The 19,343-nt window shown below is 52.9% G+C and overlaps 2 protein-coding genes across 13 annotated transcripts in view; both read right to left on the bottom strand.

Moving 5' to 3' along the window:
- LOC149852803 (uncharacterized) overlaps positions 1–4,361 on the bottom strand; it is a 29,123-nt gene extending 24,762 nt beyond the window's left edge. The window contains exons 1-3 of one of the 6 annotated variants that reach the window (XM_090029730.1): positions 3,890–4,046; positions 2,007–2,236; positions 923–1,075 (exon numbers count right to left, since the gene is read on the bottom strand). The gene's annotated coding sequence lies outside the window, so the exon portion shown is untranslated. Of the gene's footprint in view, positions 1–922; positions 1,076–2,006; positions 2,237–3,889; positions 4,047–4,085 lie in introns of those variants that run through there. The other 5 variants (XM_090029731.1, XM_090029729.1, XM_090029728.1 and 2 more) reach the window with 5 other exon arrangements.
- A 4,706-nt stretch (positions 4,362–9,067) lies between these two features.
- Positions 9,068–18,150, bottom strand: LOC149852802 (uncharacterized). 7 transcript variants are annotated; one of them, XM_090029701.1, is made up of 6 exons: positions 17,736–18,150; positions 17,151–17,395; positions 16,416–16,675; positions 15,233–15,304; positions 13,369–13,482; positions 9,068–13,111 (listed from the first exon to the last, which is right to left on the bottom strand). In XM_090029701.1, the coding sequence occupies exons 3-6, from the start codon at positions 16,447–16,449 to the stop codon at positions 10,821–10,823; spliced, it is 2,511 nt and encodes an 836-aa protein (XP_089885827.1). In that variant the 5' UTR covers positions 16,450–16,675; positions 17,151–17,395; positions 17,736–18,150; the 3' UTR covers positions 9,068–10,820. The 7 variants fall into 7 exon arrangements, with proteins under 7 accessions (XP_089885827.1, XP_089885828.1, XP_089885826.1 ...); XM_090029702.1 differs by having other exon boundaries at positions 17,771–18,150; XM_090029700.1 differs by lacking the exon at positions 17,151–17,395.
- Positions 18,151–19,343: the final 1,193 nt, after the last annotated feature.

The following is a 19,343-nucleotide window of genomic DNA, read 5'->3' as shown; positions in this document are numbered from 1 at the left end:
TGATGAAATTGGTCACAAAGTCAATAGTTTGCAATCAAAAGTACAGTCATGGTGCTTCTAGGGTGCTGCAGGTAGTTTTTCCTTCTTACGCCCATTCTCCTTACAACTCAGCTGCACCTCCCACGGTACCTCACATGCACTCCTATAATTTAACAATATCCCCTGACTATAAAAAGGACATAGAAACATTTTCCTAGGCAGGTAGGCTCTGAGAGGAAAGAGACTACATGAAGGAAATGTAACGCACAGGCTCCAAGGAGTGTTTTCATATCAAGGTTTAGCTCTCCAAAAAAATGCCAAACACTTTTTACATAAAGCTTCACTTAAAAATCCCAGTTTTGGGCAGAAACAAGTTTGACAGACTTTCACACACACAGACATCAGCACTGAAATCTTATTAACCATGGAAAAGAAAAAAAAAAAAAAGTGATATCACACCTAGGGAAGACTGTTTCCTTCCATCCCCAAAAAGAGTCTAGCTGAACGTATTTAAGGGTAGACTTTTGAAAAGGCACCTGATGACCTTCAAGTATTAGCTCCGCTGGAAGTCCATGAGATTGTGTTCACAAGGCCTCGAGTATCTTACCACCAAGTTTTCACCGGGGGAAAAAGGACCCCCTACCTTTCTCTTTGCTCCTCAGCTTGGACAGATAATAGGAGCAGGGAAGGGGAGACAGGGGTCCACAGTTTGTGACTTCCTAAAGTTACAATCCTCTATGCTAAATTGTGTGAACCACATCTCATTTTGCTGACAAACTGTAAGATATTTGGGGAAAAAGCTATCTTCTCTGCTTGTGAAGCACCCAACAATCTGTGTTCAGAGCTACACGGAAGGCAGGTAACTGTTCTTTTCATTAGATGGAATAAGTTACTTCCACTTCTCTTCCTTTAGAAAAGTGGAATTCCCATTTTCTCTGCTCACCTACTGACGATATGATCAGTTCCTGGCTTGCATCCTTCTGAGCAGTCTTGGAAGCAGAAGCCTCTTCTGCCTGCAGGGCAGCAGGGGTGCTCGCTTGGGCCAGTTCTTCCTTGCTCTTGGATTTCTCATCATCTTTAGTGGACTGACCTGCTGCTGAAAACCCAACTAGATGCAATTTATATAGATCAGAAGCCCAAACCAAAAAAGTTACTGAACATCATACCAGCTAATGGAAGCTTCCTAAAGCACTCAAACATTTAGTAAAGGGTGACTACTAGAGGGCAAGAGTCACCTGTGACCAAAGAGCTGCAGGACCCTTGCTGATGATCAACCACTGAGCATCCAACACCTTCAGTGTTATCAGACTACAGCAACAACTCATTTTTTACACAAGGAATTTCTACTAAATTCCCACAAAACATGTTTTTAAGATTGGATGGGTAGAATCTGAAAGATTACTGTATTATCCCAGGCAGGTGTAGATATTTCTACAAAAGCAAAACAGGAAACAAAAGAAAAGCTATTCAACAGCTGATACATCTGCAGCCAGACCAGTTATGCAAGCCTCTGTCCACTAAGCCTGTCACAAAGCAAGATCTGAAAAAAGCTCTTCAAAAACCAAACAGCCGCTCTTCTGGTCTGACTGCTTACCTCCTGTACATCTGCCAACAGGGCATCTTCAGAGAGGTCATTATCATACACATGCTCCCATTTTCTGGACTGAGGAAATTGAGATAAAGGACTTGATTAAAGGGTTGAAATGTTCTGTCTAATGCCATACAGCTGGGATGTGACAGAGAGCTAGGAAAAGAAACCCACTCGAGTTCCAGTCAGTTCTGTCCAGTACAAAATCCTGCCCTGAAGAGATTCATGCCACCCCTACCCTTCAATCACTCTGTTCAGGATGAGAGCTGAACATGAACAAAACTTTGTTTTTTGGGGTGGGGGCCACTGGGCTTATTGCCCTTGAAAGCCCGACTCAATCCAAAATTAATTTTCAAGTGTTGAAAAGTCCTAGCCTCCAGAAATGTGGGATTTTTCTCAACTGAAACCAATGCAAGAACCCACTGTAATACAGGCATACCTCGTTTTATTGCGCTTCGCTTTATTGCGCTTCACAGATATTGCGTTCTTTACAAATTGAAGGTTTGTGGCAACCCTGTGTCGAGCAAGTCTATCGGCGCCATTTTTCCATCGCCATTCGTGATTCATGGGAGGAGGTCAAAATATCAACATTAACAGGAGTTTGAAAGAAGTTGATTCCAACCCTCATGGATGACTTTGAGGGGTTCAAGACTTCAGTGGAGGAAGTAACTGCAGATGTGGTGGAAATAGCAAGAGAACTAGAATTAGAAGTGGAGCCTGAAGATGTGACTGAATTGGTGCAATCTCATGATAAAACTTTAACGGATGAGGAGTTGCTTCTTATGGATAAGCAAAGAAAGTGGTTTCTTGAGATGGAATCTACTCCTGGTGAAGATGCTGTGAACATTGTTGAAATGACAACAAAGGATTTAGAATATTACATAAACTCAGTTGATGAAGCAGCGGCAGGGTTTGAGAGGACTGACTCCAATTTTGAAAGAAGTTCTACTGTGGGTAAAATGCTATCAAACAGCATCGCATGCTACAGAGAGATCTTTCGTGAAAGGAAGAGTCAATCGATGTGGCAAACTTCATTGTTGTCTTATTTTGAGAAATTGCTACAGCCACCCCAACCTTCAGCAACCACCACCCTGATCAGTCAGCAGCCATCAACAGAGAGGCAAGACCCGCCACCAGCAAAAAGTTTACGACTCGCTGAAGGCTCAGATGATGGTTAGTATTTTTTAGCAATAAAGTATTTTTTAATTAAGGTATGTACATTGGTTTTTTAGACATAATGCTATTGCACACTTAATAGACTACAGTATAGTGTAAACATAACTTTTATATGCACTGGGAAACCAAAAAATTCATGCGACTCGCTTTATTGAGATATTCGCTTTATTGCGGTGGTCTGGAACCAAACCCGCAACATCTCCGAGGTATGCCTGTATTTTGAGCGTCTGGCCAAGAAAACAGCACCCAGAACCGCAGCACCCAGAACCAAGCAATAAAGCAGAAATCAAATAAAGGGCCAGACTCTCCTCTACTCATCTGGCACCTGTGATCTTATTCCACCACATGTAAAGCCCTGCAGACATTAAGATGCCTACTTCTCTAGCACACCATATCGCTCTTAAAGCAGTCACAAGGTACAGCAAGTTCAAGGGCCCATCTACCCATTGGTAACATGTAGGGGGTCCATACAGGTGCACATGCACCCCCTGAGCATGGCAGTGCACCCCTGAAGGCAGTCACTGCTTGCCACCACCCCACCAGTACCATCTGCAAGCTGTCAGCAATTGCTGCTAGCTGCCACCACTGGCATTTGCAGGTGGTCCCCAACCCCTGGCTGGTGCTCCCCGCTCCCCCTGCCGCCAACAGCGCTGGCAGTGTCTGCAGGAGCTCCCCACTTACTGCCACCAGCAGCACCGCTGTGCCCCTCCAGCCACCAGGGGGACACATCATTCATGCATCTACCTTTGGTGCCAACTGCTTTCCAGGGACTTGAGCAGGGTGGAATAAATACAAATATGCCATCATGCAATAGGAGGAGTAGGACCACACTCACAGGGGCAGAACGCAAGGAACAGTTAAGCCCAGAGAAATAAGCAGTTAAGACCTGAGTGGACCCATGGCAAGTACAGTATTTTTTCCCTACAATGAATAATAAGACTTGAACTATCCCTCTTTCCTTGAGGCTGGACAGAAGCCAGGCAGGCACCTCTGGGTCACTGAGACAGAAGTGAATGAAGGAGAGTTTAATCCACACTGGGCAGAGGAAGGCCCCCGTAGGTCTTTCATCTTCAGCCTGCTCCTCCGTCTCCACAACTGCCACCCACCCTGCGATCCAAACACACCCAAAGCAACTGGCTCCAGTACCTGGGACCCGCATCTCTCCCCTACTCGCCAGCCCCAGCGCGGCTATCCCGGCCACGGCCGCCTCCTCAGCCGGGCCGCGCGCCGCCATCCCGCCCGCCCGCGCCCTCTGCAGCGCCGAAGCGGACGCCGCCGAATCAACCCGCCGTTTGCAATCAGATCCGCCCCGCCCCGCCCCCATGTGGCTCCGCCCACTTACCTGGTTGCCCCCACCCCATTGGCCGAGCCGCGCTGCCGCTCCCCGGAGCTGTGGCCCCCGCTCCGCTTGGCTCCTGGAGGGCGCGGCGGGGGCCGTGCCCCGCCCTCCACCCGCCGTCGGGCGTCACGTTTAGCGGCAACGCATTGGTGCGGCCCACGTGAGTCCCAAGGCGTCGTGGCCGCGTTCAGGGTGGCTGGGTGGGTGCGCCTTTGATGACGGCTCGCCTCAGAGAAATGCTTCACCTGCTTTGACCCAAATCTCGCCCATTCGCTGGCGCAGCGAGCACTAGCAAGTGAGAAGACGACTTTCCTGCGTGCTTGTTGGCAGATATTTCGGTGTCTGATTCCCCCCCCCCCCCCAGCAAACAGGATAATTTTGAGCTTCCAATACGGTCATTTTATATTTAAGCCCTGGCAGGGCTGGGGTCTGGTCAGTATGGCCCCCAAATTGCGATCCTGTCAGATCCACCCTGCCGCAGCACCCAGATCACGTGGGTTGGGCTCTGCTCAGAGCCGCGGGCTCCGCGCTGCCCAGTTTATTATTTTTTAAAAATTTCACTAGGCTTCTCGTCCCGACTGCTGCCTCCTTGGGCCTGGCTGAAGGGCTGCTGCGGGGACAGAAGTGAGAATCTTCTCTAACCCTGACAGGCAGAGCAGCTCCGTGTGCTGCATGCAGCATAAAGCATACCCGTTACATTGTGCACAACTGGCCCGTGTTATATTTTGTGCAACTGGCCGTGTTCTTGTCGGTTTGCTCTTGGAATAGGTCAGTGACATCCTGAGGCGAGAGACAAGCAGAAGCAGCAGGAGGAGAGGTCTTGAGGAGTATGTCCACAGAAACAGTGCTGAGTCTGGGGTGAGATTAAATTGAGGACACAGAGTGATTTTGGTAGAAGATGGCAAGACTAAACATCACACTGGTCACCAGAAGCCAGAGCTGTCCTGTGGCATCTGCTTTGCGTTTCTGGTACGTGACATTTATGCTGGGAAGTAAAATGGACCTTATCCCATGTGAGCTGCTGGTTTGACTTCTCAAAATGCAATTCAACAATAGGGTGGGTTTTTTGGCGGGGGGTGTGAATCATCGCCATTAATGGAAACTTGGGGAGTTGCACCAGCTGAAGAGTTGGCCCCAGTGACTTCAGTGCCATGACATAAACTTGTGCCAGCTGGGAATCTGACCCTTTCTAGTCTTTTGTATCCAGCCCGGGGGGGGGAAGCAGAACCCCCCCCCGGAAACCTCTTATCTTGATACATATAGGAGAATTTCTGAAACATTTGCAAAGACATAAAAGCTTCATTTGGACTTGCAGGGTCTGGTTTGTATCACAAATAGGAAGAAAAACAGGATTTAGAAACAACACGATAGAATGAGTCAGATATTGGGCCAATTTCTTGGCTATAAGCATCTTAATAAAGGGTTTAGTCTGTCTGTCTGCGTGTCTGTCTGTAATACTTTTGATCAAGTGTGCATGTGCCACTGAGATAGTTTCCATACGTCTGGGTTTCCCTGGACGTGTCCTCTTTTTGAGCCCTCTGATTTCCATCCGGGAGGGTTTATTTAAATTTGATCAAATGTCTGGGATTTTCCTTTGCTCTGCTGGTGGGAGCAGGGGGAGGCTGATTAGAAGCAGCAGGGAGCACACACAGACCTGCCTGCCTGCCAGCTATGGAGGCACACAGAGACCCATGAGGTGCTCCCTGCTCCCTCTGATCGCCTCCCCCTGCTCATCACAAGGCAAGGGGTGCCAGGGCTTCAGGTGGGGAGTGAGGGGCACCATCATGGCCTAGAGGGGAAGGGTAGATTTACTAGATTTCATAGACATTAGGGCTGGAAGGGACCTCGTGACATCATCGGGTCCAGCCCCCTGCCCCAGGGGCAGGAGTCAGGTAGGGTCACAGGATCACAGCAAGATAAGCATCCAGGGTACTGCAGTTTGGTGAGTGAGGGGCACAGGTAGGGCTGTGGTCAGTGGGTTGGGAGTGAGAGGCAGCAGCAGGGCTGGGGGCCTGTGGGTTGGGGGTGAGGGGCACTGGGGTGGGGACAGGGGACTGTGGGTTGGGAATGCGGGGGGCACTAGCAGCACTAGGGGGCTGTGGGTCAGGAGTGAAGGCCACCATCAGGGCCCAGGGGGGCAGGGTACTGCAGTTTGGTGAGTGAGGGGCACAGGTAGGACTGGGGTCAATGGGTTGGGAGTAAGGGGCAGCAGCAGGGCTGGGGGTAGGGCTGTGGCTTGGCAGTGAGGGACAACAGAATGGGCAGGGGCAGGGCCACCCTTTGGGGCCGGCCATGTAGTCACCCCTTTGAAATCTGTCCTTTATGATGGGCAATTAGCTAGTAACAAATATTTGTCATGGTCAGATGGAAACTGTGCTTTAGATCCATAGAAGTTAGGGGCTGGAAGGGGCCTTGCAGATCATGGAAGGGTCTCCTCAAGGATGAGGGCAAAAGCCCTCTAAAACAGGATGAGTTAAAAAACCCTGGTAAAAGATCATCCAAGGAAAAAAGATAAGGCAGCACACTGGGATTAATTTTTTTTAAGGACCACCGAAAATGAGTGGTAATTGGCCATCCAGTTCCTGCATACTCTCAGCCTTGATGGACAGATACAGGGTGACAGACGGATGGGCATTTCCACTGCTCCCCAGAGACCTTAAAAGATGAATTAATATTAACATTGATTGCCCTCTATCCTTCCTCCTCCCTCTCTGCATTTGATGTAGTTGCTCACACTAATCCTGTCTGCTCTCGGTTTTGTTTGCTTTGTCTGTTTGCCCCAGTTAAGAACTTTTAAATTTGGGTCTTTTAAAATACCAGCTAAAACAATTTCAAAGCCACTATGGTTTTATTCCCGTAGCCTTGCACTCCTCTAAGAAGTCAGCTCTCTTGTCATGGAAGAATATCACAAGGACATGTTTTCTCTTGGACTAACCCTGATGTGGTTTGTCCCAGATTCTCTTTACTCCTATATCATTGATCACTCTCCCTCTATGATCTGTTCTACAACTTAAGTACTACCGAAGCCAGTGTCCCCCGTGATGCCCTGAGCCTGGTTGAATTTTAACATACACAGTTATTAGTAAAAATGTGGGGAAATCTTGTCCTGCCAGATGTGGATGGTCCAGCTTTGAACGATGGGTCCAGCTGCCTCCTTTCTCTGCAAGACAAAGGAAAGCAGGAGAAGTGTTAGGAACAGGAGGAAGCCTCCATGGGTCAGGCTACAAGTGGCTCCTACCGGTGGTCCAAGTTGCGGTTTCTCTGGTTGCCAAATGAGGCAATTTAAGCCAATCAGGACTCTGCTTGACTTCAACTGTCCCTTCCTGCCAATGCTGGGGATGCTCCCCACATCCCGTAGCTGTTCTGTGCTTCAAACCACTCCCTGTCCCCATGCAAACGTGTTACCATCCTGCCCATGGCTGCGTGGGCCTGGTGATGAGCCCTCCATCTTCTCTTCTTCCTCTTCCACCTACCTAGCCTAAGCCTCCTTCACTGCAGCTCCTACTCCCACTCCAGCTCCCACTCCTCCCAGCACTTCTTGGCTTGTCTTTCTAGATCCAGCAATGACGGTTCCATGGGACACGGGAGGGAAGAAAGGAGGTATTAGCAGAGACAGCAATGAGTGACCACCTGCAAAAGGTCCCCACTAACCCACCAGCTGCCTCACCTCATCCCCAGCACAAGGACATGTGAAGTTCACGTGCATACCTGTCCACCAGTGCCCACCAACCATACACGTATACATTAGCCACATATGCTGCCACACACAGACTCACAGCCCAGAAAAGGTGCCTGCAAACTTAGAATCATGGAAAATGAGGGCTGGAAGGGACCTCAGGAGGTCACATCTAGTCCAACCCCTGCTCAAAGCAGGACCATTCCCAGCTAGATCATCCCAGCCAGGGCTTTGTCCACTCAGGTCGTAAGAACCTCCAAGGATGGAAAGTCCACAACCGTTTTGGGTAACCTGTTCCATTTCTGTAGTAGTCTCCTAATGAGAAAGTTTCTTCTAATATCTAACCTAAGCTTCTCTTGCTGCAGCTTGAGACCATTGCTCCTTGTTCTGCCACCACTGAGGACAGTCTAGCTCTAGTCTAGCACATGCCAAAGCGATCCCCCAGGAAGGTCCGTGCCTGTAAACAATTTGCACGTGCCAGCAGACATGCATGTGCACACACTGGCCCATGTCCAGTGTACATGGGCATGCAGAAACTTGCCTGGGCACACTCCCACGTGGACACAGATTGACGGAGTGTGTGCTCACAACTGTGATTGCATGTTAGCACCCCAGCCCAGTAGCCCCATGTGCCACCCATCGACAGGCTGCAGATGCATCCTCTCGCCAGGAGGGCAGGGCAGTGAGCTGCTCTGGTGTTTTGGGTCCTGTGCCTTGTAGTTGTTTGTGAGGGTTTGAAATGGGGATCTGGGGGTTTCTTTGGGTAATGCCTACACGGGCTGGACTTGATGAGCCAGGAGGCCCCTCCCAGTCCTGTGTTCTAAGACCTGACTTGGGGCTGCTTTTTTCTATTACAGTATTGGCAACCATTAAAACCAAAAGGATTTGAAGAATACACATGGAGTAATTAAAAAAAAAAAATCTGTGGGGAAACACCCCGGTGAGTCAAACTGATTGTTATGCTGTGCATTCAAGCTAACAAAACAGCTCGAGTCTGACCTCAGTTCTTCCTGTGGAAGAGTTAAACCTCAAGACATCTGATCTCCAAGGCTGAATGATAACAGAAGGGCAGTATTGTCTGGGCAGGAGTAAGGAGATGCTTGTTTCTGGATCAAACATTTCTCATTCTCAAATTCAAATGAAATAAAATTTGAATTCAAAGCTCAAGTGCTTTGAGCAGGGGGGTGGACTCCTGAGGTCCCGTCCAAACCTTCATTTTCTGTGATTCTATGAAAGGTTTTGACTGGTCCCTTGCATCTGTGGCCTCTGTTGGCTAGTGTTTTCTCAGAAAAGAGGACTCCAGACTTGGACAGGTTGTGAATCGAAAGCGCTACTTTATTACAGCTCATGAAATGTACAAATTAAAATAAAGAACCGCTGTGCCCACCCCAGGTGCTGGATTTAAAGGGGTGGGAGGGGAAACATCACAGCCTTCTGCTACTCAAGAGTCCTGTCACCTTGCAGAGCAGCAGCCTAGGGAAGTTAAGAGGAAAGGCAATTGGAGAGAGAAAATGCACACCCATGCACACGCTCAAATCCAGTAAGAAAAACCAATGGCCTGTCCCCAGGTAATCCCAATCTGTTTTCACTGGAAATGGATCACGCCAGTTCTGGCTACAGACCACCGTTGCTTTATCACAGGCCCAAGCAGGGGTTGTGTCTTTGAGCTCAGTTAAGGCTTCTTATCTCTTTGGGAGGGATCCTGCCATGAGCAGGCTGCGCGTGAGTGTGACAGGCAGGGTCTCTGTCCTTGGGCAGGACATGGGGCTGGGTGGTGGTGGGTAAGCCAGGCTTCTCTTCTGGTCCTACACTTGTCCTAGACCCTGGAGGCAACAGAGTCTGTTATCTCTCTTCTAAAAATGTGGGGATCCTTCCTTCCCTCCCCTGTTCTTTATGTATAGTCCGTTAAGCAGCAGAGGAATCTACAGTCCACCTCCAGGCAGAAGATGGGCAAGGGAGGCACCTTAGAGACTAACTTGTGCAGAGAGGCATAACATTTTGTAGGCAACGGCCTATTCATCAGATGCAATGACTGCTTCCACCCCCAGGATCTCCTCTCATACATGCAGTGAGTTAAGAGTTCTCACCCCCTAGGTGCAAATTTGTCTGTATCCCAAAATCGCTTCAATCTTATGTTCCCATGCTACTGGAGGGACTGAGGTCTTAATTTCTTTCCACTCCCACCCTGTTTAAGCATTTTCCTCCATGATTGGACTATGTCAGTGCCAGAAAAAGTCCTGGAGTCTCCTCTGAAATGTCCCCCTTACTTAGTGACTTTGATAATAACTTGCTGAATGGTGTCAATGGAGTTAACGGTGAAGAGTGAAAATGTGGCGCTGGGGGAAAGGGAGATTGATGGGGAAGGGTATCCACGTGACAGCCGCTGGGGAGCGGTGGAGATGATAGAACAGGACACTACAAACACCAGACCAGGGAGACAGCATGGGTGATACCAGGAGGAAGGGGCCAATGGGCAAAGATACCAGTCTGACACCAGGGCAGCGGTATACATGTGACACCTCTGACAGCTGACGAGGAAGGAGGTGTTACGGATGCGCAGTGCTCAGACACTGGTGCCGGCATCAGTTGCCTACTCTCCACCGATGCCCAGTAGGAAGCAGCAGTTGTTCCCATCCTTCCTCTCCGCTCATCCCCCGACATGGGCTTCCCCAAGCCCTGTCCTCCCCTTGAGCCAGCGGGCACCCAGGTTTCTTCCCTTCTGCTCCACACCACACGGATGCTCCCCCACCCTCTCCACACATCTGAGTCTCACTCCCAGGGGCTCTCTCATCCACCCCCTTCCCAGCTCCCTTCTGCATGAAAGGTGGGGCTCCCTGGAGCAACCAAGCCGCTTGGGTAGCCGGAGCAGGACTGGGGATGGGGATGGCAAGATAGGCGCCGGCCCCTGTGGCTAGATGACTTCCCAGGCAGGCTGATGGGAGCAAGAGCTCCTGCCACCTGTCCTCGCCCTGGAGAGCAGCTGGACTGGCCAGGCTCAAGGTCAGGGACCGTCAATGCTGTTAGACCTCAGCACACAGCTCTGGGTAGGAGTAGGGGGCAGATTAAGAGGTCGGGGGTGGCTGGGGCCAGGCCTCCTGGGGCAGTGCAGAGGCCCAGGCCGAGCTGCCCTCTCCCAGCCGCCATGGGGTAGGCGGCACATCTGGTGGGAGGAAAGCCTTCATGCCCCATCCCCGGAGCCCACCACTGGCGTGGGGGATAGGCCCGGCATACGGCATGGTGTCCTCTGGCCAGGCGGGGGGCTGGCTGTTCCTCCTCTCCCCGTCTCCCCCCCACCAGGTGGGCAGGAGGGGCAGGGAGGACTCTGTGGCAGGGGCCGGGTCCCGCGGGGACTTGGCAGAGTCCGAGGGAGCAGGACCTTTCCCCAGCTCGGACCCTCCTCCTCCTTTCAGGGGCCGGTCGGTGGCAGCAGCGTGGGCACGCTGGTGGCGGTTGCAGTGGGAGCTGCGGCTGAAGGCCTTGCCGCAGTCGGGGCACTTGTAGGGCTTCTCCCCGGTGTGTACGCGCCGGTGCCGTTCCAGGTGGGATACGAAGCCAAAGCTCTTGCCACACACGGCACAGGGGTAGGGCTTCTCGCCCCGGTGTGCCCGCTGGTGGGCCACGAGCTGGGCCAGGGCGCCGAAGCGCTTGCCACAGTCCTGGCAGCGGTGGGGGCGGCCGCTGGCATGGGTGCGGCAATGCTGGGCCAGCGTTGAGCTGACTGCGAAGGCCCTGCCACACTCCTCACACTTGTAGGGCTTCTCCCCAGTGTGCACGCGCCGGTGCCGCTCCAGATGGGAACTGACGCTGAAGCCCTTGCCACAGTCCGTGCAGGTGTAAGGCTTCTCACCTGTATGCACACGCCGGTGCCGCTCCAGATGCGAGCTCCAGGCAAAGCCTTTGCCACAGTCCCCGCACTGGAAGGGCTTCCCGGCTGTGTGCGCCTTCTGGTGCTTGGCCAGGCCAGCAGGGTCACTGAACCCCTTGCCACACTGGGGGCAGCGGTGGGGGCGGTCACCAGCATGCGTGCGCTGGTGCCGGTCCAAGTGGGAGCTGACACTGAAAGCCCGGCCGCAGTCAGCGCAGGCATAGGGGCGCTCACCCGTGTGGATGCGCCGGTGCTTGATGAGCGCCGAGCACCAGCCGAAGCACTTGCCGCACTGCCCGCATTGGAAGGGGCGCTCCCCCGTGTGCGTGCGCTGGTGCTTCACCAATGACGCACTCTGCCCAAAGCCCTTCCCACACTCCGCACACTTGTGTGGCTTGTCCACGCAGCCTGGAACCAGCGCAGGCGGTGGCACTGGGTCGTGCTCAGCTGGCGGTGGCAGGGGCGGGGGAGGCGGTGGAGGTGGCGGGGGACGGCGGCGCCCACACTCGGCACACTTGTTGGGATCCCGGCCTGCACGGAGCTGCCCCGTAGCGCTGAGGTGGAAGCTCTTGCCACAGTCGAGGCACTGCCGGGGCTTCTCGCCCGTGTGCACGCGCCGGTGCCGGTAGAGGTGGGAGCTGCGGCTGAAGGCCTTGCCGCAGTCGGCGCACTGGAACGGGCGCTCCCCCGTGTGCACGCGCCGGTGCCGCTCCAGGTGGGAGACAAAGCTGAAGCTCTTCCCGCAGTCAGGGCAGGGGAAGGGCTTCTCGCCCCGGTGCTTGCGCTGGTGGGCAAGAAGGGTGGCGCCCAGGCTGAAGGCCTTGCCGCAGTCCTGGCAGCGGTGGGGCCGGTCGCTGGCGTGTGTGCGGCGGTGCTGGGCCAGCGTGGAGCTGACTGTGAAGCGCTTGCCACACTCCTCACACTTGTAGGGGCGCTCACCCGTGTGCACGCGCCGGTGCCGCTCCAGGTGGGAGCTGACGCTGAAGCCCTTGCCGCAGTCTGCGCAGGTGTAGGGGCGCTCCCCGGTGTGGATGCGCCGGTGCCGCTCCAGGTGCGAGCTCCAGTTGAAGCCCTTGCCACAGTCCCCGCACTGGAAGGGCTTCCCGGCCGCGTGTGCCTTCTGGTGCTTGGCCAGGCCAGCCGGGTCACTGAAGCTCTTGTCACAGTCAGGGCAGCGGTGGGGGCGGTCGCTGGCGTGCAGGCGCTGGTGCCGGATCAGGTTTGAGCGCTGGCTGAAGGTCTTCCCGCACTCTGTACAGCGGAAGGGCTTCTCAGGCCCCGGTGCCCTGGGACCCCCGGGCTGGGGAGGGGATGTGGCCAGAGTCTCCCCCACAGGGCTCTGTGCCTTCGCCTCTGGCTCGAGGCTGGGGGTTTCCTCCCCTTCATCCTCTGTGGATGTCTCCCTGGGTTCTGCTTTCCCAGAGGCTCCCTGTAGTGCTTCCCCCGCTTCCTCCTCCTCCTCGTTCTCACTTGCTGACCCATTGCCTGCTGGGGGAAAGAAGGCAGGCGACAGTCATGAGACAGGGGCCTGACAGACGCCGAGCCCAGTGGGGTAGAAGAGATCGCGCTCATTCTCTGCACTGGGGGTGCCGTTCAGTGGAACCTACAGGGACAAGTGAGATCAGGGCCCTGCTGTGTCGGGTGCTGCGCGGACACATGGTGAGAGACATTCCCTGCCCCAAACAGTTTGCCGCCTAATATTCCAATCCTGAATCATTCTGTAATTGGCTTTGTTGCTCGATTACCTGGGCTGGCATCTCTTGGGATCTCTGTGCCTTCAGAGGCCTGGAGGTCTGGGACCCACGGCTCATCCCCCCGGTCCATCCAGGAGAGCAGGTCAGGCTTAGAAATTGGAAATCCTGCCGGTGGAACAAAAAAAAAAAAAAAGAGGAGGGTCAGGGAGCAATGGGCTTTTTATTGGGCAGAAATTATTATTATCCCTATTAAAGTAATATCGGACTGAGATCTGGGCCCCGCTGAGCCAGACACTACATGGACCCGCAGCGAGAGATATGGACTTACTCCAGCACATGGTCTATGATTCCCAACTCTACCATGCTCATTGGATGACCCAGCTTACACCCTGCTCATAGACACACAAATGCATCAGGGCACCCCTCTAGGCCCCTTTATGAGGAAAAAGGGGAAGCACCCTTTAAGAGGAAGGCGAACAGGCCAAGGCCATGCTCCTTAGACGGGTATAAAGGCAAGGCCTCAGAAGTCAGGGACAGAAGGGTTTCAGCAATAGAGGCTAGTGGAGTGCTGATCCGATAGGGCTAGGCTAGAGGAGTAGGCTATAAGTAGGCGTGAAGAAGCCTGGTTAAAGCCCAAGAAGGTCAGAAAGACAGCTGAGACTAGCTGGGGCTTATCCAAGTGATTTTGTAGAAGGCACAGAGGACCAGCCAGGGGAGATGTTGCATCAGGAAACTCTCAGGTGTCCCATCTGTGAGACGCCACACCTGACCTGCAAGGCCTCCCACCCCAGGGGTCTCCCCAGAGGTGGAGTGCGGCAGATGAGTGACAAGAGGAACTGTTAGTGAGGGGAGGACCTGCTTGGGATGGGAACCATGAGGCTTGCCCTGTGTCTGCAGTAAAGGGGCCACAGTAGTGGCAACAGCATGGCCAAAAGAGCATGAGCTGAGCCCCCTTCCCTCAACTCACTTTTGGGATTGTCATCCCTGCAGATGCACACTCACGGGTTTTTGCGTGGTGTAGCTTAGTGCAGGACGTGCTGGAGTGTTTGGAAATCTCAGCTTCAGACCTTCCCTGTGCTTAGCAGGATTTTTAATTTATTTTTTTTGCAGAATAGTGCCCATGCTAGGCTTGCAGGAAGATGCATCTAGGGCACGTTCTTGGGCGTTCCAGAGGGCTCCAAAAGCAGCCCTGAAATCAATTGTGGCTAGTCAGAGTCAAGACATGGTGTTTGTGAATAGGTCCTGATCAGAGATGTCGCCTGGATAAAAGTCCCATTTCAGGGAGTCCTCAGGGATGCCAAGACAAAGCTCTGAAATTTAAGGCTACCTTGGAAAACACCAGGAAGTTCGTATAAATTGAACCAGTTCCCCGAGTGGAACGTAATACGGCAGCCCCGATTGTATTGACTTTTGCTGGCTCAGCTCTATCCCTCTGAGGCCAGGTGAGGGGAGCTGGGGCAGAGCCATGGGGGTGCAGCAGGCAGGGGGTGGGGGTACGAGCAGCAGCATTCACCCCAGGGTCCCAGACCTGCGCCAAGGCAGCAGCTGCAGCAACAGCTGTGCTGATACGGCAGAGAGAGCACAGCGCAGCTGAAGGTGGGTATGACTGCGCAGCCCTGGTTCCCTCTCCCAGAACTGCCCACGATCTGATCACCAGAGCAGCGCTAGCCGAAACGCAGCCCAGGCCCCCATTACTCACCCGGGAAGCCACTCAAGAAACAAGACTAAGTACAAACTCACACTGACCTACAACTGCCCGAGCCACGGAGTGCCTCTGTTCCGGAGCTGTGTCTCCAACCTTGGCTGGCAGCTGACGACAAGAGGTGTCTTCAGTTGGCAAGGTGCCTTCCTCGACCCTGACTCATGGGCAGCCTGTTGGAAAACCTCCTAACATCTCTGATTTCCAAGGACTTACCTGAAACCAGCCCCCTGCGGTGGGACTCAGCCAGCGCTGTGATCCGTGGCAGGCTGATGGCCATCTCTTCTGCTAACAAGAAATGGAAGAATCAGCAATTAGATGCACCCTGGGCTGGGATTTTCTTCTCTCTGGGGCAACCACCAGCCCAGCTGTGGCTCCCTTTGGGAAGGCAGCGCGGGGAAGAAGCAGCCAGCCCAGCAAGGCCGAGCGAGTTCCAGGCCCCACGCGACCCCCGGGAACTTCTCCTATTAGTTTCAGATTTGCTTATGATGAGTTCCCTGAGCACCTTACCATCTTGAATGTGTCTAAATAGTGTTGTGTTAAATCCATACTAAGCTGCCATCATCCTGATGGGGAAACTAAGCTGTGTAAAGATGAAGGGTTTTGCCCAAGCTCCCCGAGAGAGTCTGCTGAAGAGGTCACTCACATCCCAGGCTAGCACCCAAATCTCTTGGGCTGCCCTCGCTCCAAAAGCACATGCCAAAATGGTTTGATGAGAAGACCCCCAAAAATAGCAAGAGTTTTGATTTGGATAGCTCCTAGGCAGAGGTAAGGACCTGCTAGACATGGCCCGCAGGAAGCACAGCGCAGACAACCATTCCAGTCCATGACGGGTCTATACACCTCACTCAGGGATGGCCAAGTTAACTAGACAACCAGCTGCCAACAAATCAAGGCCCCTGCTTTGTTAGGGCTACAGGTAAAAAAGAGTTTGTGAAGGAAGATGGAGTCATTTGGTTGGAAACCAGTGAGGTGGAGGTTGGCCACCGTGAGGCAGTGAGGAGCATGGTAAGGAAAAGGTGCTGAAGACACAGGGTAGACGTGAGCCTGGAGGACCATCTGGGGTGAGGTCTTTAGGAGCTGAACCTCAAAGAGGGGCATGTGAAGTCCCCCGGGAGGGAAACGGGATATGATCTGCCCCAACAGGCCCCTGCAGGACTCTTTGGAGAGGTCAGCACTTTGGCTGTGTCTCTCTCCTTTAGAGGGTGTGTGCGTGTGTGAGGTGTGCAATACTGTGTGTGTGCGTGTGTATGTGTTTCTCTCTCCACCTCAGGATGCTAGAGGATGGTTTCCCATGCTGTCCTCCACATCCCCCCAAAATCTCAGCAGCTCACCATCCAGTCCAGCCTCTCCAGACCACCCCCCTCCACTCCAAAATGGCAGGACAGTGAATCCTTACCCAGAGAGATCAGTGTCTCATAGTTCTCCTGCATGGCGTCCCTGGGAAGGGCCTGCTGGATCCCTACTGCTCCCGAGTGACAGGCGCAAACAATTCATGGAAAGCCACCAGCACCTGCCACCGCACCTGCCTCTGCTTCAGTCCCAGGAGCTCTCAGGATAAGGCCCTCGACTGTACGGGAACCAGAAGCCCTGTTTCATGGGAGAGCCTGCGACATCAGGACTTCTTCACCTTCTGCCTGGCAATGGCTTCAACCCTTCCTACAGAACAACAGGTTTGGAATGAAAAATGACTTGGATTTGAATCATCTGAAAACAATTCCATTGTAACGTCTTGTTTTGTAATGGCACATGAAGTTTCTGCAATATAAACCAGGCTCCATTCCAAACTCAAGTCCTATCAAAGTGAGAAAAGCAGAGGGCCCAACTGGATTGATTTCCCTCACTGTGAACATTTGCTGAATTGGATGCATCCCTGCAGAAAGCTTTTTCCACTGGGGTAAAACCTGTTCTGTTGGGGGAAAATGTTCAACCAGCTGCAGCTCCACTCAAGAGATGTCCAACCTACGCCAGTACCAGGTGGGGCTTTGCCTTCTCCCCCTCCCCTACAGCAACTACAAGGTGCTTTGAACTTTGCTAGCACCAGGCAGATCACTGTTGCCCCATGGTGGTTGTAAGCATGGATAGGAGTTTTTTTGCATCCTTGGAGCACTAGAAGCTGGGTCTGTTAGCTTACCAAGCACAGGTGTTGGCCTCATTACAGTGTTGTGTGGCTTGAATCCACTCTAAGCAGAAGGGTTAAGGAAATCAGGGAGTCTTTGGGAAGGCGCTGAAACTTTTTGCTGCCTGCTGACTGGATCGAGGAGAGACCAGCTCCTCATGGGCAATGGCGTGTAATCTCATTCCTGCCTCTGGTCAGGGGTGGAGCTGAGTGGACCCTGCCTTGAGCCTGCCTCGCAGGTCCTGTGTCCAGCTCTTCCCCTGCCATGCAATTTAATAGCACAAAGTTAGGGACATACTCCAGCCAGCCCCGAGGCAAAACCCATTGCAACAATGATAAATTCTCCAAGTTTCTGCATCTTTGAGATAAATGCTAGAAAAGGGAGAGTCCAAGGAGCCTTCCTGGGGGATCCCCATGGCAGGTCTTACACAGGGACCACAGGGGCCAGGCCTGACTTCTCCCCCTCTGCCCTTCACCGTGTCTCCAGGACTCAGCCCGTTCCTCCAGGGGAGCTGCAGGGAAGAGAGCTGGGAATCTCTCCCCACTGACTACCCCCTTTCGGCCTCTTTCTGCTTCCGTGTCCCCTTCCCCACCCCTTACCCCTGCGGTCGCTGTCCAGATCCCGGGCCATTCACCTCCCTGCAGTCAGCAGGCTCCAGCAATCCTGGGATAAATCCTGTGCAGGTCAATGAGGAGAGCCGCCCTGGGTCTCGCAGCCCCCTGCAGAGCAGCGTTGGGTGCAGAGGGCCCCGTGTGCAGACAGCCCCTGCCCTGCTGGTCCCCAGCACTTTCTCTCTCCATCCCCTGGGGTGTCTGAGTCAGGAGCTGGCGCGTGCAGAGCTCAGCATGCTGGATCCAGCCAGCAGAGAAAGCCCCCCTGGCTGGGCACTGAGGGGCTCGAACGAAGGGCTCCCTGGCACAAGCGGGGGAGCAGCTCCGGCTTCTGGAATTGCAGCTGCATCCGTCTCACCCAGGAAACTCAACCCCCGAGCAGGCCGAGCAGAGGAAATACAGAGCAAAAGGAAGTGCAACTTCTGTTCTTTGAGGGAGACCCAGAGCCCTCTAGTGGCAACAGCTGATGAAGTCCCCTCCCTCCCCCCCCCAAATTAAACCAAGCTGTGATCCAGGTGGAGCTTGCCTAGAAGCTTTCTCTGCCCCTGGCAGGGCCCAATTAATGCACAGGCAAACTAGGCACATGCCTAGGGCCCTAAGTGAAGAAGGAGCCCAGTTGTGCTTATTTTACATATGATAATTATTGAGTGGGAAAAAGTAATATAAATATACAGTGTTAAATTTATAACCCAAGAGTTTGTTTGCCTAGGGCCCGCTAAAGGGTTCATCTTTCTAGCCCCTAGACTGCAGAAAGCTGCTGTGTGCATAACATAAGAGCCAGTGTCACTGGGAAATGCCCCTGAGAACTCTCTAAGTCCAGGAGCCCACCTCCATGTCCTCCTTTGAGTCTGAGAACAAGTATCTTGGCTGGATGCTGGGCTTTCTGCTTGTGTGTACTTTGTTTCCTGCTCTGTAGCTGCCTGTGCTCCCTTTTGGGGCTTCTCCCTGTTGCCCCCCAGTCAGATCTCTCAGCAGGTTTAGAGTCAAAGGAAAAGCACCATCACTTATGGCAAACCTGGGAGAGAAGTCATCAGACCCAGCTTGGTGATGTCCACTGGACTGGCCAGGACTGCAGCCCTCATGAAAGAGGCAACCTTCATGTCACACACTGGGCACGTCTACATGTTCATAAATGTGTCATAGTTACTGTGCGTTAAGTTTAGTACTGGGATGGTTATTCAAGTACTAAACTTAATGCATAGTAACTATAGTGCATTAATACTAAATCAGTACTCAGTTAGGACTAAATACCAAATGAATACTAAATCACTGCCCAGTAACTTGCTCTACTGTGCTGTAGCACTGGCACATGGGGTTTAAATGACATTTACTGCACAGTAGCCTAATAACACTGCACAATAGTGCATTAGCACTAGTTTTGCCTAGCATGCTAGTGCGCAGTATTATTAGGCTACTGTGCAGTAAGCATCTCATGCAGATGTGCTTACTGTTGGAGATTGGTATCAATTTATGAAGGGGTTCATCCTAGAGAAACCAAAGCCCCTGCCAGCTCAAGCCTCTATCCACAATACTAAACTGGCATTGTGTGGGTGTTCCTGAACCACAGTATCTCTCCACTTGTGAAAAATGGTTGAA

The sequence above is a fragment of the Crocodylus siamensis genome, chromosome 15 (assembly GCF_052110815.1).
Source record: "Crocodylus siamensis isolate JL-2025a chromosome 15, ASM5211081v1, whole genome shotgun sequence".
Taxonomy (NCBI): domain Eukaryota; kingdom Metazoa; phylum Chordata; order Crocodylia; family Crocodylidae; genus Crocodylus; species Crocodylus siamensis.
Note: the sequence above shows the minus strand (reverse complement) of the source record. Positions and strands in the feature narration are given on the sequence as shown.